The 25,150-nt window shown below is 36.2% G+C and overlaps 1 protein-coding gene across 4 annotated transcripts in view; it reads right to left on the reverse strand.

The window, feature by feature from the left end:
• fhod1 (formin homology 2 domain containing 1) overlaps positions 1-25,150 on the reverse strand; it is a 121,472-nt gene that overhangs the window by 18,010 nt on the left and 78,312 nt on the right. The window contains exons 10-20 of one of the 4 annotated variants that reach the window (XM_030162084.1): positions 24,543-24,949; positions 20,645-20,752; positions 18,069-18,149; positions 15,886-15,912; positions 13,783-13,833; positions 11,215-11,363; positions 9,554-9,610; positions 7,826-7,972; positions 6,632-6,801; positions 4,073-4,666; positions 857-1,012 (exon numbers count right to left, since the gene is read on the reverse strand). In XM_030162084.1, the coding sequence (XP_030017944.1) occupies positions 857-1,012; positions 4,073-4,666; positions 6,632-6,801; positions 7,826-7,972; positions 9,554-9,610; positions 11,215-11,363; positions 13,783-13,833; positions 15,886-15,912; positions 18,069-18,149; positions 20,645-20,752; positions 24,543-24,949 (1,947 nt within the window). The remainder of the gene's footprint in view (positions 1-856; positions 1,013-4,072; positions 4,667-6,631; positions 6,802-7,825; positions 7,973-9,553; positions 9,611-11,214; positions 11,364-13,782; positions 13,834-15,885; positions 15,913-18,068; positions 18,150-20,644; positions 20,753-24,542; positions 24,950-25,150) is intronic. The other 3 variants (XM_030162101.1, XM_030162093.1, XM_030162110.1) reach the window with 3 other exon arrangements.

Genomic DNA, 25,150 nt, shown 5'->3' on the forward strand with positions numbered 1-25,150 from the left:
GACAGTTTGATATATTAAATAACAAATAAAATGGAAAAAAGGTACAAAATAAATAACATAAAAAAGTAACCAAATAATTAAAAACAGTTGACGAAAACAACAAAATGAACAAAAAAGTACGAAACATGTAAAAAAAAAAAAAAAAAAGAATAAAATAAGCAACAAAATGAACAAAATAGCCAAAGTGATCAATATAATGAACAAAAATAAACAATAAACCAACATAATAAGAAGAAACATGAACAAAATAAACCACAAACTGAACAAAATTGAATAACAAAATAATAAACCCATGGAGTTGGATCAATGACAGTGGATGGACACACTTGTTATAAATATTAATAAGTTAATTAAATAATTAATTACTGAAAAACTACCAAATAATAATGTGGAAAAAATTAGCGAAAAAAGAAAAAGAAATCAACAAAATAACATGAACAAAATAAGACAAACTAAAAAAAAGATGAAAAACAACAAAAATGTAGTAAGAAAATGAACAAAAAACTAAAGTAAAATGACTAAAAATGAACAAATTTAATAAAACATTTACAAGATAACAAGTGTCATGAACAAAATAAGGTTGTAGAGACTTTTTTTATGTTCAGTTAATGATACGATTGGACAGAAAAAGTCACTGTTTATTCAGTTTTCTCTGTTTCTGATAGAATAACCATCAACTTTAATCTGAGCTTTAATGAACATCTACATGATCAGTGAATTAAATATAGAAAATACAGGATTTACACTGAAAAATGCAAAATACAGAGAATAATATTAGAATGAATGGTGATAAATCACTTAATAAAGGTTCAATAGTGTAGTAAGTATGTCTGGTTCTTTAAGGGTTAATTCTCACCTCGATTCCCTCTTTGCTGATGGCGAACTCGTCAAAGTTGAGGATGGCGGTCTTGATGACGTGGATGGCGGGCAGGACGGTCATCCCGATGTTGATGGCGTTGCTCCTCTTCGGATCAAGGACCAGAATCTCAGCCTTTTTTGTCTCTGCTCCTTTCTGGAAAAGTTATTCAAAAAACTACATTAATATTCATGCAATTTGTGGAAAAAAAGAGAAAGGGTAGATGTTTTAATTAATGAAAATAAATGATGACTGTGTCACAGTGGGATTTAATACACCACAAAGGCTGATACTCAACTTTAAAAACTATTTTAAACCTTGGATTTGCAGAAATATTTAACCTATTTTGAAAACTTTAACCCTGTAAAACCTGACCCATCAAATACCAGCCCAACATTTTGCCGTATCATTTAGTTTATGATGTATTTTTGTGTCACATTTGATACACTGTGTGTTTTTATAAAGTACCTTATATACCTGCAGGATCAAATATGATACATACATCTTAACCCTGTAAAGCCTGAACCATTAAAACATTGACAGAAAATTCCAGTTCTTCGAAACTGGAGCCTTAATTGGTCCTTCTAAACAACCAAAAAAATCTACTACTACTACTACTACTAGTCCTACTACTACTACTACTACTACTATTATTATTATTATTTTATTGGTCCTTCTGAACAACCGAAAAAAAAATAAAAAAAATCAAATATCTATTTCCATGTAGGATTTTCAATTTTCTATCATATTTGATCCATTGGGTCTCAATGCTCAAATATTAAAAGAAACCCTCAAAAAACCCACTAGTGTTTATAATTAGATTTCTGATGATTTTCATTAAAACATTAATGACCCTTATCTGATATATTACATAGTCCTTGAAGGCACCATCCGTCCATCCACCTACCTACCTACCTACCTACCTACCTACCTACCTACCTATCTCTCTCTCTCTCTCTCTCTCTGCATCCTCATGCTGTCATCTGTAATGAACTCCCTACATTAGTTTATTGTTTTTCCTTTTGTTTCACTGTATACATATATATATATATATATACATATATATATATATACATATATATACATATATATATATATATATATATACATACATATATATATATATACATATATATACATATATATATATATACATACATATATATATATACATACATACATATATACATATATATACATATATATACATATATATACATATATATACATATATATATATATATATATATATATATATATTTTTTTTTTTTTTTAAATCCTTGTACCTTAGTTGTGTTATAGGTTCTATGGTTGCAGCAGCAGTAGTGACTATAAAAGAAGGACGATACACATTGTTCCTACCTGGGATAAAAATAATTCAGCAGATGCAGGGAATCGCAGACTGGACAGAAATCCATGTATAAATGTACGACTCCACTCTGTAACCCAGTGAACAGATCTGTTCTCTGATCTGTTGTCTGCACCACCATCTGGAACCACTGACACTGACACTCAGATCTCACTACAACTGGAACATCTGTAGTTCAATGACTGATTTACCTTGACCTTTGTTTTATACTTCAAATTATTATAAAAATAGGACAAAGGCTCCTGTAGTCCAACGGCATATTTAAAGACATGAACTGACCTTCGTTTGGTCACTCCAGGTCAAAGGTCATGGCACCAAATGAAAGCACATATGTGACTTATCTACCTACTGACCTATCTGTTATCAATAGTAATTAGATCAACATCTTCAACTGTTTTCAGCTGTTTCCTGTCCTCCAACATCTCCACTGGCTCCCTGTCAAACACCAAATAACATTTGAGATCTTTCTCCTCACCCACAAAGCCTTCCAACACCAGCGCCCCCCCACCTCATTGACCTCCTTCAGCCCCATGCCCCCCTCCCACACCCTCCGATCCTCCTCGCCCCACCATTAAAAACCAACAGAGCCTTTTCCACTGCTGCTCCAACCCTTTGCAACTCCCTCCCACCCTCCATCCGACACTGCTCCGACCTCAACACCTTCAAATCCCTTTAAAAACTCATTTATTTAAGATTGCTTTGAATATTTAATTATTTTATATTTATACACCTGCCTTTTGCACCTGCTTTTTATCTGTTTTAATGTGTTTGGTTTCTGTTTTTATCTGTTTTATGTAAAGTGTCTTTGAGTTCCATAAAAAGCGCTATATAAATAAAATCTATTATTATTATTATTATTATTAGTATTATTATTATTATTATTATTATTATTATTACCTCCGCCAAGAAGGTTATGTTTTTGTCGGTGCTGGTTTGTTTGTCTGTCTGTCCCACCGTGTGCAAGATAACTCAAAAAGTTATGGACGGATTTGGATGAAAATTTCAAGAAATGTTGATACTGGCACAAGGAACAAATGATTAAATTTTTGTGGTGATCAGGGGTGGGGTGGGGGGGCGACTGATCTGCCTTGGCGGAGGTCTGCGCTCTGCGAGTGCTTCTAGTTATTATTATTATTATTGTTATTATTAATATTGTTATTAAGTTATAACACTTTGAAATGTGTCCCATTATAAACCAATATCAAAAAAAAAAAAAAAAAAAATCAATATTTCTCAATTCTTTGAATGAACTTGGTCAACCTTACGCCAAAGATGTTCCACAACGAATATAAACTCATTCTGACTGTTTCAGAGAAGAAGATTCTGGAAAAATTGTTTACAGATGACAGATGATAACTGGCACAATAATACTGGCAAATTAGACTACTGGTATTATTATTATTATATATTTTTATATTATTGCAACAATTCTTATTTTCCCCCTCACTCCCCCCTCTCTGTTTCTCTCTTTCATTCACACCCCCCTTTTCCCTATCACCCCTAATTAATCTATACTGTTTAGTTGCTCTTTACATCTATGATCTTTTTCATTGTATGTTGTTGTTATTGTTGTTGTTTGTCATTACTCTGTTGTTGTTGTTGTTTTTGGTTTGTTTGTATATTTGTTTGATTTTCCTTTTGTTTATGTGTTGTTGTTTTTCTGTCCACAATGTCATGTTAACTATCACTAATAAAAAAGAAAAAGAAAAAACAAAAGGATGATAACTGGTACCAACTGTCCATCTGACCTGTTGGACTAAAAATGTCCTGAAAACACTGACTTCTCATGATAGAAGTTCTACTCTATTCCTGAGTATTAGTGTGATGCAGTAAACAGAGCTGGTTACCTTGGCAACGGGTAGTTCTTTGGCCTTGGACTCAAACAGGTGTTCGAGGCGGGCGGTGTCCACGGCAACCTTATCCAGCGACGCCCACACCGTCCCCCGTCCAAAACGACACTTCTGCGCCGCGTCTGCCTGCTTCAGCTCCTTCCAGAACAACTTCACCGTCTTCTTCTTCTTCTTCTGCGACGACTCGGCCCCGAAGGCCGGAGGAGGAGGAGGTAAAGGAGGAGCGCCAGGAGGAGGAGGAGGAGGGGGTGGAGGAGGGGGTCCGGCTGCTCCTGGACCACCAGGAAGAGGAGGGGGTGGGGGAGGAGGGGGAGGAGGTGCAGCCAGTCCGGGGATGGGAGGAGGAGGAGGAGGGACGGCGGATAGATGGGAGGCGGAGTCAAAGGCGTCCATGTCCAACACGTCGATGTCCTCTTCGTCCATCAGGTCGGAGAAGTCCAGGTCTTTGATGCGCAGGGCGGCGGCGCTGGGCTGCAGCTGGTCCCAGGCGTCGGTGTGACCCCCGGCGCCCAGGGGGGTCATCTGGATGGTGTCCAGGCGACGGGCGTGGCTCTCCACGTCGATGCTGCACTGCTGCCGGAGCTGGCGGTTCTGTTGGTCCGTGAACGCCACATGATTATAAACAGGGGTGTTACAAAATATCGGTTCTATAATATATCACGATATTTCATTTCACGATACTGTATCGATATTAAAAAGTACTGTATCGATATTTTTAGGTATTTATTAAAATGCAGATATGGCAGAGGTTCATTTTTGTTTTTCCTTTTGTGTTTATATTGTATTTATAATTATTTAACACTGTTTTATTAAATAATGCTTCTCTGATGCATCCTAAAAGCACTTTTTAGTGTCTGAGAGGCAGATGGTAGTTCCTTTGTTGGGACCGAACTAAAATGATGTTCTGATGTTAGTTCTGAACTAATAGAATATGAACATGTGAACAGGATCTTAAATTGTAATGTCTGTAAAACATAATTTAAGTTAGAGCATAAGAACATTTTGTAATATAGCATTAGATCAAATAAAAATATGTTTTGTCTGAACCAACAGAGTGGAAGTGCTGCTGGGTCTTCTTCTTGGTGATTATCTACAGGTGCTCTTATCTACAGGTGCTTTGGAAACTTGTGGTGTGTCTCACTATTTAGAGTCAAAAAAATCTGCACAAGCATGTTAGATTTCAAAAAATATTCCAAGGCACACTGTGGGATTTGTGTAGAAATAAAATGCCTTTATTACTCCATGGAAATCTTTTAAAATACAGCCAACGCGTTGCGATGTCTGGTCTTCATCAGGGCTTTTTTCACCAGAAATTATTTTTAGACAAATCCTGCAGTGTGCCTTGGAATATTTTTTGAAATCTAGCATGCTTATGCGGACTTTTTTGACTCTAAAAAATGTGTTTAGTATTTGTACAGATTTCTGGTATAATTCAATTCTTCAAGGAAATACATGTAATCATTTTAAAAAAAGAAACAAACAAAAAATTGCCTTTTTAACAGTATCGTGATATATCATGATATATCGTAATGTGATCCTAGTATTGTGATTTGTATCGTATCGCTAGATTCTTGCCAATACACAGCCCTAATTATAAATACACACCAGAGGGACAGTCTGATAGTTTTACACAGAGGAGGAGCAGGCGTCAGGTCTAAGAGTCAAACACCTACAGTCTGAGCCTCGAGTCAAGTAAAATAAAGTCCAAATACTGTTTGTCTGTAGTTTCAAGACACAGTTTTGGGTGAAAATGTGAAATTGTGAGAATTAATGAGAGCATGTGTTTTACCGCAAAGGAATGTTTGTGTCAGATCCACTTCCAAACAGTCTGAACATTTACAATACATTCACTTTACAGGGTTTTTCTAGTATACGATGTATGAACTTATTGTATAAACGCACACAAACAAACATGTTACACTGGAAAAAATCTAAATCTGACCAAGTGTATTTTTCTCATTTCTAGTCCAAATATCTCATCACACTTAAAATCAGACAGAATCACCTAAAGAGGAACTTTTCAGTGAGATATAAGAGCTTTTTTTATTAAGCAAAAAAATCTTGAATTAAGCAAAAAAAAAAAAAAAATCTGCCAATGGAACAAGTGAAAATAATCTTTGTTAGATTTGTTGAAATCAGATTTTCCAGATCTATTGTCTAAAAATCAGTTTTTATATCTCACTGAAAAGTTCTTCTTTAGGTGATTCTGTCTGATTTTAAGTGTGATGAGATATTTAGACTACAAATGAGAAAATACACTTGGTCAGATTTAGATTATATTCAATGTAACTTAAATCTGCACCAAAAAATTATAAATTAATATATTAAAAAATAAAAAAAAGTCTGTGGACCCGTTGAATTCAGGTGTGTCTTTTCTAACAGGGGTCTGAGATACAAAACAATAATGACTAATGTCAGAATATTTTTGTCTAATGCAGTAATAAGTGCAGTATTTGCCTCAGATGTGGTGGCAGATGTATAAAGCTGCAGAAATAGTTTGACAGAGTAGAGTGAACGTTCATCAACATGTTCCTTCATTATTCCTCTGGTTCTGACCTGCTTCTCTTCAGCCAATCGGGCCAGTGCTGCCTGGGCCGAACCCTCCAGTCCCTCTAGCTCCGCCCTCCGGGAAGCGCTGCTCTCACTCGGGCTGGCGGGCTCTACCGAGCGTGCTCGGAAGCTCGACACGCGTTCAGATACACGGCCTATGGCTCCTATATCACCACCTGAGAGGAGGAAACACACAGAGGTATCACTCTGATGCAGTTTTATAAAACCGACAGAAGAACTGATCAGAGGAAGAGTTTGGAAATGAATGAGTCTGTACAGAAAAGAGAGGAAACACAGGCTTCAATCAGCAAGGATTAAGGTCTGATCATTAATCTAAGTTCACCTTGTATTCTCTTCTTTATTTTTATTAAATTTTTGGGTTTTTTTTTAGAGTTGGCCTATGGGTTTGGACAGACGGGGTGGGTTTAGGTGGAATCTAAAGTTCTATTGCCTTGGGTGAATTCAAATCTGTTCTGTCAAACAGAAGTGTGTAACTGCTATTCTTAAACTGGTTTTCAGCTTTTTATGTTTTTTTTTTTAAATCCATTTTATGTTGTCTTAACTGTATGTAAGTTTTATCCTCTGTTAGTTCATTTGTATTGTACTGATGTGCCTCTTGGTCAGGTCTGCCTGGAAAAAGACATTTTATCTTAAGGGACTTCCTGGTTAAATAAAGGTTTAATTAAAAAAAAAAATGTTGTTATGGATGTTGTGAACTGAATATGGAAAATGTCAATAAATGATTTGAGAAAAAAAAAAGTTTAAGTTTGTGTCTAAATTTAATTATGTTGCAACAAAACTTTAGGGTCAAACATACACCATGACCCTGTGTAGGTAAAAAAAAATCTATTTAATTGAATTCATTTATTTTTATTTATTTATTTAATTTACTGTGGTTTAAGTTCATAAATTGTTGCTGTTTCAAGATGGACTGAAAAATACTTATTAATATTTATTTGATGAAAATTAAGCCATAAACTCAACTCTCAGCTTCTCTAAAGATAACAGGAATTATTATGAACCAAATGTTCTTGTTTTCATCTATTATTTGATCATAACTTTCATTTAATTTTACTGTAGAGAAATTAGACATCCTCTGCTGAGCCAAACTAACTTTTATAATGTCAGTGATCTTCTGTCCACATATTCTATGTCACATGTGAACGGGGACGCTTCATACTGATGTGAAACTACACAGACCAGAGGGGGCGGGCCCTTCTTCTTCGGTGGTGTCAGGAGCAGGGGCGGGGCTCAGCGGCGTCGTGGTTGAGGTCTTAGAATAGAGCATGTCCAGCAGGAACTTCCTGTCGTTGGACAACGTACTGCACTGACGCTGGATCGGTGGTGCTACACACACACACACACACACACACACACACACACACACAAAATCAGTGATAATAAAGGATCATTTCAAACAAATTTAATTATCCCTTATCATTCAAGTTCAACTCATCCACTATATGGACCAAAGTCTGTGGACCTGTTGAATCCAGGTGTATAGTTTTATATTATGGGATAAATATCCTATTGATTATTAATATTGATGTTTCTGTGTCCGATCCTCATGAACAGGAGATCTGACAGCTGGAGACATGATGTGTCCACATATTTATGTCCATATAGTTGATAAACATCAATATTTCACTGTAGTTTAATGGTAGATTTTTCTTCCTCTGTTAGATGTGATGAAAGTAGATGGAAATTATTATTTACAGCCAGAGCAGGAAAAATATTAGAGACATTTGGAGGAAGAACGTTCAAAATCAGAGTCATGGATAAAAAAAAAAATTTAAAAAAATCAATGTTGATATAAATTCAGTCCAAACCATCTCTGAGGCATTTTATAAACAAAAATATTAATTTAACCCAAACAAATCAATGCACTGATATTTATCCCATAATATAAAACTACATTCTGACATTAATCATTATTGTTTTGGATCCCAGACCTCTGTTAGAAAAGAAACACCTGGATTCAACATGTCCACAGACTTTGGTCCATATAGTGAATACAATAATATAATAATCTGAACCAGGTCATTTTTCAAGGCACTGAAGAGTTTTTACTGGAGTTTTTTTTAGTCATGTCTGCTCAGTTCAGCCATGATCAATGTCGAATTAAAATATCTACATATAGCTATGATATAAAAAAATAAGCAAATACAACAAAATAACAGATGCATGTGGTAGTAAAAGGTGTAAACATAAGGAATACAGTATTTATTCTGGTGCTTCATCAGTTCAGACAGGATGTTGGATGTTATTAAAGACTAGTAATAACCCCTAAAGTCCAGCAGGTGGCACACTGCTCCACATATTTTATCCTTCACATAAGGTTAAACAGACTAACACTACCTTCAGACAGCAGGTCTTAATGCACACTTCGGATTTTTGGGTGAAATCTGTTTTTTGTGTGTGTGTGTGTGTGTGTGTGTGTGTGTATGTGCTCGTTCATATTCCACATTAAATGCAACTTCTATCAGTTTTGAGTCTGAACTGAATGTATGTATGTGTATGTGAGGATGATAAGTGAGGTTAATTACTTATAAAAGATCTTCAGATCATATATTCTGCTGATAGGAAGTTAAAAGATAGACTGTTGTGTGGAGAAGGGGTGGGGTTCAATAAGTTCTACTTCCTCCCTCTCTTTTTCGAATGTGCAAATGAAGTCATGTGTATGTATAAGTTTAGTGGGTTTTGTTTTTCCCCCATGCCTTCTCACTACCTGTTTTATTTCTAAGGACTAAGTAAGATTACTTTGTCTTGCTGCATATTCGAAATAACCTAAACTACAAAAAAAAAAAAAAAAAAAAAAAAAAAAAAAAAAAAAAAAGCGACCCTGAAGTGACCCACATGCACAAAAGAGGTCCTGATGTAATATGTGACCACGCAGACACACACTGTGTTTATCAGCTGTTTTCTCACCTGTTTCATTCTGGGACTCTGCATGTCCGATTGTGTCCAAACCTCTGGACGTCTGACCTGTACAACGAACACAAAACATATTTATTCTGACCCAGTATGTGATGTTAGGTATTCTATTTTGGGTTCATGAAGTACTTGATCTGCACACAGTTCCATTAAAGGGACTGGATCCCACTCATTAATGCTGCGATGACACTGATTTAATGTTACAGTTAAGATCGAACTGTTTATCTGCCACTTATTTTTTTATTAATGATATTTATTTTATTTATTATTCTTCTTCTTATTTTTTCTTCATTTTTCTTGCCTATATTGTTTGTTCTTTTTATTTTGTCTGATTTTGTTCACTTTTTAAATAAATTTTGCTGCTTTTTTGTCTTTACTCATTTTGGTGTTTGTCTATTTTGTTCCTCCTGTTACTTTTTTTTCCCATTATTTTGTTGCTTATATTTTGTAATTTGTATTCATCCGGTTGCTTATCTAATAAGCTGGCATTTTCTTTCCATTATTTTGTCAATTTCTATGAATTTTGTTTATTGTTTTTTGTTAATTTTATATTAGGTTTTTTTTTTTTAACATTTCCATCCATCCATCATTTATTTTTCTTCATTTTTCTTGCCTGTATTGTTTGTTCTTTTTATTTTATTCCTCATTCTGTTACTTTTTTTTTTCCTAATTTTGTTGCTTATATTTGTCATTTGTATTCATTCGGTTGCTTATCTAACAAGCTGACATTTTATTTCCATTATTTTGTCAATTTCTATGAATTTTGTTTATTTTATTGCTTAATTTGTTCAATTTGTACAAGTTTTTCTACATTTCCATCCATCCATCCATCCATCCATCCATCCCTTATTTGTGTTTATTTTATGTTCATTTTTCTTGCCTATATTGTTCATTCTTTTTTGTCTCATTTTGTCCATTTTTGTCTTTACTCATTTTGGTGTTTGCGTTTGTCTATTTTGTTCCTTGTTCTGTCACTTTTTCCATAATTTTGTTGTTTATATTTTGTAATTTGTATTCATTCAGTTGCTTATTTAACAAGCTGACATTTTATTTCCATTATTTTGTAAATTTCTATGAATTTTGTTTATTGCTGTTTTTGTTCATTTTGTATTAGTTTTTTTTTTTTTTTTACATTTCCATCCATCCATCCATCCCTCCCTCCCTTATTTGTTTTTCTTCATTTTTCTTGCCTATATTGTTTGTTCTTTTAATTTTGTTCCTCATTCTGTTACTTTTTTTTCTCCTAATTTTGTTGCTTATATTTGTAATTTGTATTTATTCGGTTGCAAGCTGACATTTTATTTCCATTATTTTGTCAATTTTTATGAATTTTGTTTATTTTTTTGCTTAATTTGTTCAATTTTTATAAGTTTTTCTACATTTCCATCCATCCATCCATCGCTTAATTATGTTTATTTTATGTTATTTTTCTTGCCTATTTTGTTTGTTCTTTTTTTATTTGGTCTCATTTCATTCATTTTTGTCTTTACTCATTTTGATGTTTATGTTTATTTATTTTGTTACTCATTCTGCTCCTTCTGGTTTGTTGTCATGTCATGCTGCAGCATTCATACTTCCTCTGGTGAACAGGGGGACTGTCCACATACTTTTGTCCCCTAGTGGCCGTGGCTTATATTTACTATGATGACGCTGACCTTCAGTAGAGACACTGCCTCTGTCGTCTACAGGCTGTGGACTCGGGGCTATGACATCATCAGACGAGGACACCCGAGGCAGGTTTTGGTGTTTACTCCTCCTCCTCTTCTCCCACTGGGTGGCAGCGAGGTTACGCAGGAAGTGATCTCTGCAGACGAGAAAGGCAGCAGACGTTAGACCAGACCCTGTGACAGGACTTCAGAGACGAGCAGAAAACAGACCCTTTCACAGGTGGGAAAATAGACCTTCAAATTTATACATCAAAAAAAATAAACCCAACCCTGTCTGGTTAGATTTAATGGTTTTCTTTTTGTCAACAAATGTGGTCCATGTGTGATGTGTCTGGTTCCACTGTTGTTCGAAAATGACTAAAAGCACAACAGTGATCCACAGTCGTGCTCCAGGTGTTAAACTCATTTTAGTTCAGGTTCCACTTTCAGCCCTATTTAATCTCAAGTCAAAACATTTAAATAATCGTAACAATTATGCAGCTGAAATAGTTTTTCAACATCAATTTATGCAGGAGTAAAATTTAATGAAACAACATTAACTTTGCCAATATAAATGGATACTGTGATAATTCTAGTCATTGATCTCAAAGGCAATTTATCACAATATCTAAAAAATGATAATGTGGTTGAAACACTCAGCATCTCCCAGAGGTGTTCGTCTGATTTAGTGACTGTGAAGACATAGGATATAAAGCATTCATTACATGACATTATCATTTTCATAAAGAAGAGGATTAGGGCCACTGGAAAAAAAACAAACACATTAAGGTCCAATATTTTTTTTATTACTATTATGAGAAAAAAGGCAGAATTCTGAGTTTAAAGCCAGAATTCTGAGGAAAAAAAAAGTACAAATTCTGAGAAAAAAGTCAGAATTCTGATTTTAAAGTCAGAATTCTGTGAAACAAAGTCAGAACTCTGAGATTAAAGCCATAATTCTGAGACAAAAAGCCATAATTCTGAGATTAAAGCCATAATTCTGAGAGTAAACGTCAGAATTCTGAGTTCAAATTGAGAATTCTGAGGAAAAAAAAAGTCATAATTCTAAGACTTAACTCAGAATTCTGACTTTTATCTCAGAATAATAATAAAAAAATATATGGGACCTTTTTTTTTTTTCTCTAGTGGCCCTAATCCTCTTCCAAATTTTCAGTGAATCCTATAAAAATTCCTATAAATTGGTCATTTTTGTTCTTAATTTGAACACTACCATCAGGTTTTACCTTCCATTTGTCACCTGTCTGTATCTGTTAGCTGACACGGCATTAGCTCAGCTCATTTTTACACATTTGTTGACAAAAAAACAGTAGACGTTGGCTTTAAACACTGTCGACAGCATGTGAAAGGAGAGAAAAACCCACAGTTTAATGGACAGAGACCTGACGACGGGCAGGATTTCATTTGTTCTTCACTGCAAACCAAAAACCAAGCAAAAACAAACTCCAGGCAAAACAAACACCAGCAATTAGACCATACCAAAAACAAACCCCAGCGATTAGACCATACCAAAAATAAAAACCAGCGATTAGACCGTACCAAAACCAAACACCAGCGATTAGACTGTGCCAAAAACCAAACACCAGCGATTAGACCTAACCAAAAATTAAAAGCAGTGATTAAACTGTACCAAAAACCAATTAATCATGGTTCAGGACTGAAGGATTCCAAAGGCACTGCCACTGGGTCTTCACACCAGCACCGATTAGATTTATGACTTTAATATGTACAGATCTGAGCCCCCCCCGCCCCACACACCACACACACACACACACACACACACACACACACACACACACACACACACACACACACACACACACACACACACACACACACACACACACACACTCTTGTTTTGCTTCAGTGTGTTCCCTTCTCCAGTCCAGTTCAGTTCAGCAGAGTTCAGGATCCTGGGGTGGCCCCGGTCCAGGTCCAGGTCCAGGTCCAGGCTTCAGGACCACAGATCTGATCTGTAATCAGCCTGTCTGGGTTTTATGTCTGTGTTTAGAGGCAGAAGACGCAGCAGGAGGCCAAAGGCATCCCAAAAAATCACACGACAGTCAAACTCTGTGACACTTTGAGTTTCTGTTGATCTGGACCGAACCGCAACAGGACAATAGACTCAGACCGGTCCAGGTCCTGGTCCAGGTCCAGGATTAAACAACACAACAGAAGAAGAATACAGACATTTACTAAAGTGACTATGACACTGGAAATACTCAACTATGAGCTTCCTGGGTGTTTTTTGAAGAACTGTTAGTTCTTCTGAATTTCCTGAAAATTTCATGAAAATCCATCCATAACTTTTTGAGTTATCTTGCTAACAAACAAACACACACACACACACACACACACACACACACACACACACACAAAGCAAAGTGATCACAGTACCTCCTGGTGGATACACACACACACACACACACACACACACACACACACTCACACACCTACCTACAGACACACACGCACACACAGGAGGAGGCCCTGACAGAAACCAACAGCAGTCCTCCGGCCGGTTCCCAGCATGCATTGGGGCTGCGCAGTAGTACTTACTCAAACTTCCTCAGAACCGGCTTGTCCATTTTTACATTACAGTCATCTGGGCTGCAGGGACACAACAGAACTGAGCTGGACACTGTCCCACCCCCACAGAGACCCTGATCCACCACCCAGGCACAGGTCAGTCTGGGTCTGAAAGGGGACTTCATGAGGTCCACGTCTACAGTCAGTGCATTTAATATGCCCTGCGAGGGGCGGGGCTTGTTGTGCCTGGAACCACTTGTTTTAACTGGAATGAATGAAATCAAACCATAACACAACCAAACTAATCCATATGGCAGTGGTTCCAACCTTTTTTGGCTGTTGACCCCATTTTAACATCACAAATGGACATTCATAATGGAGACTTTTTTTTATTTTTGCTAAAATTAATTTGAATTTGATCCTGTTATAGTTTTCTATACTATCTTTCAAATACAGGTTAATTTTAGAGGACATTTAGTCTATATAATGTATATTATTCTGGACAGAGGCAGTAAAGCCAGGTGTAGATTACTGCACAAAGGGAGCATTTGATTTTCCTTGGTCAGGATATGTACAGTCAGTCCAGCTTGGATTTACAAGGCTGACAATTAATACTGAACAAACAAGAACTGAAACTATGAATTATGAAAGAGCTGCAGCATCTGAAACTGACCACAATGAACATTTGACAGATAAAGTACTTCATTTTCAGACTCCCAGTTTGTCTGCTATGGATTGGGATTGGCTCTGTCAACTTAACAGAATTTTATGAGTATGTTTTTTTTTTGTTTATTTTTATCAATTACTAGAAATTCCAGGTGATCCCAAGGTTGAAAAACACTGAAATATGTAGTTAATGCACTGACTGTGCACTGAGGTACCTCATACAAATCCACTTTACAAAGCCCAAAGGGTGTCTTTAAAATGTAAATTCTTTATCAGATTGCACAGACACGATAATCACATATAAACATATTGTTACCCTCATATCATAACTGTCTAACTCATACATAAATGGACCAAAGTCTGTGGACCCGTTGAATCCAGGTGTTTCTTTTCTAACAGGGGTCTGGGATCCAAAACAATAAGAACTAATGTCGGAATATAGTTTTATATTATGGGATAAAAATCCTATTGATTATTAATATTGATGTTTTTATGTCCAATCCTCCTGAACAGGACATCTGTTCATGTTCAGTTTAAAGGTAGGTTTTTCTTCCTCAGTCAGATGTAGAAAGTAGATGGAAATTATTATTTACAGTCAGAGCAGGAAAAATAGTATAACAATTTAGAGGACGAACATTTAAAATCAGTCATGGATAAAAAAAATAAAATCAATGTTCATATAACTTCAGTCCAAACCATTTCTGAGTCATTTTAGAAACAAAGATAATAATTTAAACCAAATTAACTAATGCAATAATATTAATCCCATAATATAAAACTATATTCTGACATTAGTCGTTATTGTTGTGGATCCCAGACCCCTGTTAGAAAAGAAACACCTGGATTCAACACGTCCACATACTTTTGTCCATTTGAGTACGAGTTAGTTCATTATGAGGATAACATGTTAAACTGCAGTACCTGCATTCAACCAGCAGGGGGTGATTTCATCATGTCTTCATTGTACAGTTATATGTTTTAAAATCATCACCTCATTCCATCTTTGACATTAGTGTAAAGTTGTTGAATTATTAGACGATCTCCATAAAAATCCGCCCCCCCCCCCCCCCCCCCCCCCCCCCACACACACACACACACACACTGACCCTGACCCAACCCCCCCCCCCCCCCCCCCCCCCCGACCCCCGACCCCCGACCCAGACTGGACTCTCCAGCAGCAGATTTCCCATCGTTCCCTGTTCTGAAGCTGATCATGGACCAGCTGCTTCAACACCAGCCCTGACAACAGGCGTCCAGATGCATAAAACCAGCAACAATAATCCTCTAATTTCAGCCGGGTCTTTGGAAAATAATCATATCATCTTTTATTTTGGCTAAAATCAAACTTTTATCTTATCATTTCTGTTTATTAATACATTCTTTATGCAACTGGAGACCAGACGTACAACTACACCAGAACCGGACACAAAAAGGTGATGAGGAGGAAGGGGGGGGGGTTGTACTCACCAGAAGAGCTCTTCATCCTCCCCAGAGCTGGGGGAGGAACGATGGAGAGGAAAGAGATAAAAGAGGAAAAAAGAAATTAGAGCAACAGCAGCAACAGACACAACGACGTAATAAGAAGAAAAAGAAACAGATTAGAGCGAGAATCATGAGTAAACAGAAACACTGAGTCTAAGACACAGATATTAGAGCGATTCAGATCTGAAGGAGGGAGAGAAAAAATACAGACTTAAGAAAGAACATCGAGAAATAACCAAGAAACTATATCCAGACATTCAGCGGAAATAATTCTGGGATTAAATTAAAGAAGAATTAAACTAGAACGAAGAGAAAACACATAGAAACTAATGAAAAACAATGATCTGGAGATGATCCAAAAACAGAAATAAAAATCCAGAAAAATGGAGAACAGATATGATTGCAATTATCTGTCTAATGATCATGAAGATAATGAATAAATAAAACTAATAAATGAATAAAGACAGTGAAAAAAATAACTGCGAGCATGACTGTTTTCAGTTTTTATACCAGATAGGGGGTGTAAGAAAATATCGGTTCTACAATATTTCATTTCACAATACTGCATCGATATTAAAAAGTACAGTATCTAGATTTAAAGTTTGCTATTTTAGGTGCAATCCCAGAAACTTTAGAGGGAAATAACCGAAAATACCACTTAGGAATTTTCCTAACAGCAGTCATTAAATGCATCACTATCAAGTTGTTAAAACCTGAACCTCCCACATATAACATTTGGATTGAGAAAGTGAAGGGACTCTATCAGATGGAGACAATTACATATGTACTTCGAATTTAAGGAGAGATATTTATGAAGAGATGGAGTCCCATGATTAACCTTTTAACGCAATAAGCATTTAGAAGTGGTCGTATACATGTGTGTTTTTTGTCATACATGTTTCATTTGTGATTAATTGTAATCAATATCTACTGCAGATGTTTTTTTTTTCTTTTTCTTTCATGGGTGCCATATGGGGATGTTTGATTGGATATATTAATGTATGTAAAATGTCTTGTATATTTGTATGAGCAAAACTAAAAAAAAATTAAGTTTAAAAAAAAAAGTACTGTATCAATATTTTTAGGTAATTATTCGAATGCAGATATTGTGGAGTTTCATTTTTGTTTTTCTTTTTTGTTTATATTTTATTTATTATTCTTATTTAACACTCTGTTATTAAATAATGTTAGTTCCTTTGTTGGGATTTCACAAATATAATGTTCTGATGTTAGTTCTAAACTAACAGAATATGAATATTTGAACAGGATCTTAAACTGTAATGTCTTTAAAATATAATTTAAGTTTGAACACAGGAACATTTTGTGATATAGCATTAGATCCTGTTGTGATCAAATAAAAATGTGTTAGTATTTGTGCATATTTCTGGTGTAATTCAATTCTTCCAGGAAATAATCATTTAAAAAAAAAAAAGAAAAGAAAAGAAACAGACAAAAAATAGCCTTTTTAACAGTATCATGATATATCGTGATATATCGTATCGTGATCCTAGTATTGTAATTTGTATCGTATCACCAGATTCTTGCCTGTACACATCCCTAATACTAGACAAAGCATATGATGTAGACGTTATGAAAAAGAAATGATCAATAAATAACTGAAGGACAAAATGAAAAATGATCCTGTGATGGTGACAGGCAGATATTGTCAAGAAATAAAAATAAAAAAACAGATGATCCACAAATAACCCACAGATGATCAAGAAATGACACAGAAATGATTCAGAGAAGATGCAGAAATCGCACATTAACTCTGAATTAAACAGATTATACAAATTCTCGGATGACAGAGAAACAATCTAGAATTCTTTTCTTCGTTTTCAAGAACAGCTGAAAAGTGTGAAAAAATAAGATCGAAAAGGCAAAACAATCAAATGATTCAGCGCTATCTTGAGATCGTTACACAGAAACGATCCAGTAATTCTACAGAGAAGTGATAAAACTTTACAGAAAAATGTTTAATTAACACTGAACTGGTAAAACTAGACACATTGACCAGTAAAAATAGTTTAGTTAATGACGTGATGGTTGAAAAAAACAGTTAATAAACTAAAAAAAACCATCCCAAACATCAGTAAATCAGTAACTGGATGAACCCCAGATGGTCGTCACGGTAACCGTAGCTTCCTTTACATCCCAGTGTCACTTACTTGAAGCTGGTCTTGGTCTCCGTCTTGTTGCTCGGCGCCTCGGCTGTGAAATGGGTGTGAGACGGTTCTGACGGAGACGAGCTGAAACGCACACAAAAAAAAAGAGAAGAAATGAAGCCGAGAACGGAGAGAAAAGCAGAGCGTCGGGTTTCAGAGTCTGGTCTGAGCCAGTTCATTCCACAGGTTGGCCACGACCCATCCACATCCATCCCAAAATAGACACACAGTCTACAAATGTACGTTTGGATGCACAGAGCTCCAGGAGAGACGAAAATATGAGCAATAAAAGACAATAAAAGCCCCTGTCCTGCCCCTTTAGATGGACTTTAAAGTCTGTTTATGGTGAAAATCACAGACTGAAGCAACAAGTGGTCTGTAGCAACAAAAGAACACCAGCTAATATAGTAAAATGACATCTAATATAACATAACATAGCATAAGATAACATAATATAACACTGAAATAGCATAGCATAGCATAACATAACATAGCATAGCATTGTATAGCATAACATAATAAAGCATAATATAGCATTGCATAGCATAGGATAGCATACATAGCAAAGCATAGCATAGCATAACATAGAATAGCATGACATAGCGAAGCATAGGATAGCATAACATAGCATAACACAACATAACATAACATAACATAGCAAAGTATAGGATAGCATAGCATGGCATAGGACAGGATAGCATAACATAGCATAGCACAGCACAACATAACATAGTCTAGCATCACATAGCAAAGCATAGCAAAACATAGCACAGCATAACATAGTGTGGTATACAGGGTGGGGAAGCAAAATTTACAATATTTTGAGGCAAGGATTGAAAGACAGTGTATGACCAATTAGTTTATTGAAAGTCATGAGAATTTAATCTTCAAATCATATTTTACTGCATTTCTAATGGTCTTGTTGTCTACCTCAAGTTCAATTGCCATTTTTCTCATAGATTTGGTTGGATCCTTTAGGATTTTGGATTTGAGAGCTTTAATAAAAGCTTTGGTACGTTTTTTTGTTGCTTCCTCCACTTCCAGACTTTCTCGTAATAGTTTTGCTCATAGTCATTCTCTTCTTTCCATTATAAACAGTCTTTATGGACACTCCAACTATTTTTGAAATCTCCTTTGGTGTGACGAGTGCATTCAGCAAATCACACACTCTTTGACGTTTGCTTTCCTGATTACTCATATGGGCAAAAGTTGCTGAAAAGGTATGGATAATAGTGTTAGGTATGATTATGACATCAATATATGTTTGGTTTCAAAACAATTGATGTAGTGCCTGCTGAGAAAAAACAACTAAATGTTCATTGTAAATTTTGCTTCCCCACCCTGTAGCATAACATAATATAGCATAATATAGCAACGCATAGCATAGGATAGCATAGCATAGTAAAGCATAGCATAACTTAACATAGCAAAGTATAGGATAGCATAGCATGGCATAGGACAGGATAGTATAACATAGCACAGCATAACATAACATAGCCTAGCATCACATAGCAAAACATAGCACAGCATAACATAGCATAGCATAGTGTAGTATAGTATAACATAATATAGCAACGCATAGCATAGGATAGCATAGTAAAGCATAGCATAACATAGCACAGCATAAGATAGCAAAGCATAGCACAACATAGCATAGCACAACATAGCAAACCATAGCATAACAAATCATCTAACAAACTCGAACATAATCCACATTAACACAGGTTTTATTCAGGTTGTATCATATTCAGGTCTGCTAACTTTTTCTGGTTTTCTATAATTAACCCTTTGGGCACCAGAGGTTTGTTTTTTTATATTCAATTTTGATAACAAATTTCAAAAAGCTGTCCGTTTCATTCAGTTATGTTTCTTGTTGCAATATTACAACTTTGGCGCTTAAATGGTTAAAACATGATAAACAGCTCCAATTACACAGATCCTTATTTTTCACTAATAATCTGAATAAAAAGCCTCATTTATCAACTCAGTCAGAGCAGACTGACCTGATCAGAGGAGCTCCAGAAGGTTAAAGAATATGTTCAAGAGGAAACTATCAGCTCATAATAGACAGGTTCATCTGTTCTTCCTGCTGGAGGTAACTTTATGTGATGAGTTTACAACAGGGACATGAAGACAGAGGTGCCTGAACTATGCATCACAATATGCAAAAAACAATGCATCTGCTCTAATATTACGATATTCAGGAAAAAAAAAACAAAAAAAAAAAAACATCTGATATGGGATTTGTATCCATGTATCTGTGTTTATCTACATTCACATTTAGTTCAGTTAGTTTGATGTTGTTTCCTCCTTTTTTTTTTTTTTAATTTTTTAAATGTATTTTCATTGTGCATCTCCAAAAGTACAATACAAAAACGAAAGACAGTCACATTTTATGATATAAGATTTTGTGACACACACAGTATAACCCCCCCATAATGATAAGTTTCCTCCTGATATATAGATTTGACCTTAATGTGAACTGTTAAAACTAAAAAACCTAAATCATGACTGAAACCTGATCCTGTTAATGGGTCTGTTTAATTTACAGATCTGAGATCAGGAGCTCCGTTACAGACCTGCCGGCGGCTGAAGGCTCCTCTGAGATGGAGCTGGTTTTGGAGAACAGTCTGGACTTTCTGCTCAGACCCAGAGCCGACATGTGATGACTGAGGAAAGAGCGACCCCTAGTGGACCAAACACCACAGTAGGAAAACAGAGAGAGAGAGAGAGGGAGAGAGAAGAGCGAGGGAGGGGAAACACCAGGTTATGACAGAGGAAACCAACACCAAATACGACCCAAACAGAACCAGAACCAAAGAACCCATTGAAGACACAATTTGATTCAAAGACAAAGACAGAATTAGGACAGAAATCCCATCAGTCTGAGCTCCATTTCCAAACACTAACTGATTTGACTGATTTTAAAGACAGTGTTCAAACAGGCTGTTGGTCTGGAAATGTTTCCACTGATTCTTTATGGTGTTTCTATATTTGCAAATACTTTTATTATTGTAAAACTGTAACTATGTGACTATACCACTGCTGTGTTATCCATGTAATCTCCTCCATCTCAATGGGATCAACCTGGTTAAATAAAAGTAAAAAAAAAAAAAAATCAAATATTTGTTGCTTATTGTATTAATTTATTTTATTTTATTTTAGTCACTTTTTTTTCATATTTTTTCATTCAATTTATTATTTTGTAAGTATTATATTTGTTTTTGTTCAGTTAGTTGCTTATTTGTTTATTTTCCTACTTTTGGTTGTTTTTTTAATTTTTTTTTCTTCAATTTTGTTCAGTTTGTCTTATTTTGTTCATGTTACTTTATTAGATATAATTTTGTTGGTTTATTATTCATTTTTGTTCATTTTATTGATCACTTTGGCTGTTTTTGATCATTTTCTTGCATATTTTATTCTTTTTTTTTTTTTTTTTTTAACAATGGAACGACTTCATGGAGTTCAACAGGTGTCAAAAGGCAGCTGAACTGATTTAGAAAAAAGAGACAAAACTAAAACTACTGGGAAGAAATTATAAAACTTATTCTATTTTTTTTTCTTAATCTAAATCCATTTTTTGCATATCTTTCATGTTATTATCTTGTAAATATTTTAGCCTTTTTTTTTTTTTTTTTTTTTTTTTGCTTACTTTATTCTTTTTTTGGACTGTGTAACTGCTTTAGGGAGTTCAACAGGTGTCAAAAAGCAGCTGAACTGATTTAGGAAAAAAGAGACAAAACTAAACCTACTGGGCCCAGATTCAAATCCTTGTTGTTCAGTGTGTTCCAGTTCACAGTTGATGTTCAACATCCTAAATCTGTTATTGATGTTCATTCTAGTGCCTTATTCAGTCCAAACCTGTCAAACTTCAGTTCCTCTCTTTGTCTTTTTCTGTTCTTCCACCTGTTTTGACCCTAAAACACACAGTAAAACTAAACCACTGAAGAAAAGGAACACAAGCACATACTCACAGCAGCTTTAATGAACCTGAAACAGACACAGATTCACAGCAGAACCTTTACCTGGACTCAGGGCTCAGGGGTTAAAGGGTTTACATCAATAGTACCATATTCCTTCTCCACACACATGACGTCTTCCTCAGACTCTGCTGTTTCTCACAGTCATGTGTGGACCTTTAACGTACCCACAGGACAAACATTCCTATTGATTGAACTCAGAGAAAAACCGTTTCCAAATAAAACACGTTCCGTCCTCGTTGTGTCGGTCTAAACTTGGTAAAGCTCTGAGTGCAGCCCAGGGGTCGACCTGTTATTATTACTCTGCTTCCACTTTTCACATTTCAGGATATTTTCAACTAAGGAAGAATCACGCTGACATCATCCTCTACACTGTCTGTATAAGACAATCAGTGTCATGAATTATGCTGCCTTCAGGTGTTATCGGAGAGATGAACGTCTCCACTTGTGAATTTGAAATTACGAGTGTGTTTTGTTCAAGTGCTTTAGTTGAATGAAATGAAATAGAAAATGGCCAACACACAATATACTGTGACCTGGTACTCTAATCTAATCTAATCTAATCTAATCTAATCTAATCTAATCTGATTTGATCTAATCTGACACATAAGAAAAAGAAATCTTTGTAAATTCTAGTACAGTATGAACCTAATCAGACTAATCTAATCTGATTTAACCTAATGTAATCTAATTTAATCTAATCTAATTAATCTAATCTAATTTAATCTCAGTTTGTGTTTTCAATGTTCTATTTGTTCAATGTGTGTTATAAAGTCCTATTTAAAGCAGCGTATTCACTTTCATCGTAAGTTTTTGTTCAAATGTGTCCAACCTCCGTCACATCCTAATTATCAATAATCCATTAGTCTGTCTGTTAAGGGTGGAACAATACAGAAAAATTTTAATTTGGTATGGGGTCTTTGGTTTGATACATTTTTGATGTTTTTGGTACAGTGAAGGAGACCAGTGGTGGGGGGGGGGGGGGGGGGCTCCATAACTACCGAAAACCGAAAGTGAAATTTAACAGGTTTCAAATGTCCGACCCAGCTTCCGTGCCTCTGTTATACCCTGTTGTCATGTTTACCTTGTTAATAACGGGGTTGTTTACTTTGTTTACAGTGCGTTTGTTTACCTCGTTGCCAGAGCATTTTACCTTGTTAATAGCGTGGTTGTTTACTTTGTTTACAGTGTGTTTGTTTACCTCATTCAGTGCGTTTGTTTACCTCGTTGCTAGTGTGTTTGTTTACATTGTTAATAGTGTGGTTGTTTACTTTATTTACAGTGCGTTTGTTTACCTCATTGCCAGTGTTTGTTTATCTTGTTAATAGCGTGGTTGCTTACTTTGTTTACAGTATGTTTGTTTACCTCGTTGGTAGTGCGCTCGTTTATCTTGTTAATAGCGTGGTTGTTTACTTTATTTACAGTGCGTTTGTTTACCTCATTGCCAGTGTGTTTGTTTATCTTGTTAATAGCATGGTTGTTTATTTTGTTTTCAGTATGTTTGTTTATCTTGTTAATAGCGTGGTTGTTTACTTTGTTTACAGTATGTTTGTTTACCTCGTTGGTAGTGCGCTTGTTTATCTTGTTAATAGCTTGGTTGTTTACTTTATTTACAGTGCGTTTGTTTACCTCATTGCCAGTGTGTTTGTTTATCTTGTTAATAGCATGGTTGTTTATTTTGTTTTCAGTATGTTTGTTTACCTCGTTGCCAGTGTGTTTGTTTATCTTGTTAGTAGTGTGGTTGTTTACTTTGTTTACAGTATGTTTGTTTACCTCGTTGCCAGTGTGTTTGTTTATCTTGTTAATAGTGTGGTTGTTTACTTTGTTTACAGTATGTTTGTTTACCTCGTTGGTAGTGCGCTTGTTTATCTTGTTAATAGCGTGGTTGTTTACTTTATTTACAGTGCGTTTGTTTACCTCATTGCCAGTGTGTTTGTTTATCTTGTTAATAGCATGGTTGTTCATTTTGTTTTCAGTATGTTTGTTTACCTCGTTGCCAGTGTGTTTGTTTATCTTGTTAATAGTGTGGTTGTTTACTTTGTTTACAGTATGTTTGTTTACCTCGTTGCCAGTGTGTTTGTTTATCTTGTTAATAGTGTGGTTGTTTACTTTGTTTACAGTATGTTTGTTTACCTCGTTGGTAGTGCGCTTGTTTATCTTGTTAATAGCGTGGTTGTTTACTTTGTTTACAGTGTGTTTGTTTACCTCGTTGCCAGTGTGTTTGCTATCCTTACCTCCATCCACCGACTAGACTCATTCTGGAAAACAACCCTGGTGGACTGGAGGAGTTTACGCTGGAGACATCTGGTTCAATTTTTACCTGAATCTTTGAGAAACCACTTTTGCTTCCCACAATGCACTTAGCGACAAAATTTCCGAAAAGGCCTGAGTGATGTTTGGATCAGTGATAATTCGGCTTTCACTGAGGTTTGACACATTTGAATAAAAAATGGTGGTTAACGTCATACGCTGCTCGAAAGGAACACTCTGAACTTACGGGCTCAGCGGCACCTTCGGTTCCGGTTCTGCGGTCACCGGCGCTGATCCGTTGGCGGCACCGTGCGGCACAGGAGACGACCTCTGTGACCCCGGGGGGCTGGAGGAGGGGCTACCGAGGTCAGAGGTCAGCGGGGAGGAGGCCCTGCTAGGGTTGGAGGACGATGCGGAGGAGATGGCGGGGGACACGGGGGTGTTGACGGAGGATGGGGACAGGAAGGTGGGCGTGATGGCGGGGGAGATGGAGGGCGAGGAGGAGGTGGAGGAGGACAGGAGGTCAGGGAGGTTCTGGGCCGAGGAGCGGCGACTCCTCCGACCTTCCTGTTCACCGGCGGCAGGTTTACGACGCTCTTTACGGAGGTGAGACGACGGGTCGTCGATGTCTCCGTCCTCGTATTTCAGGGCCGTCTGCAGGACAAAGGACACAAAAGACACGTTCAACCAAAAGACACATTCACCCAAAAGACACGTTCAACCAAAGGACACGTTCAACCAAAAGACACGTTCAACCAAAAGACACATTCAACCAAAGGACACGATCAACCAAAAGACACGATCAACCAAAAGACACAATCAACCAAAAGACACGTTCAACCAAAAGACACGTTC

This window comes from Sphaeramia orbicularis, chromosome 3 (genome assembly GCF_902148855.1).
Source record: "Sphaeramia orbicularis chromosome 3, fSphaOr1.1, whole genome shotgun sequence".
Taxonomy (NCBI): Eukaryota; Metazoa; Chordata; class Actinopteri; order Kurtiformes; family Apogonidae; genus Sphaeramia; species Sphaeramia orbicularis.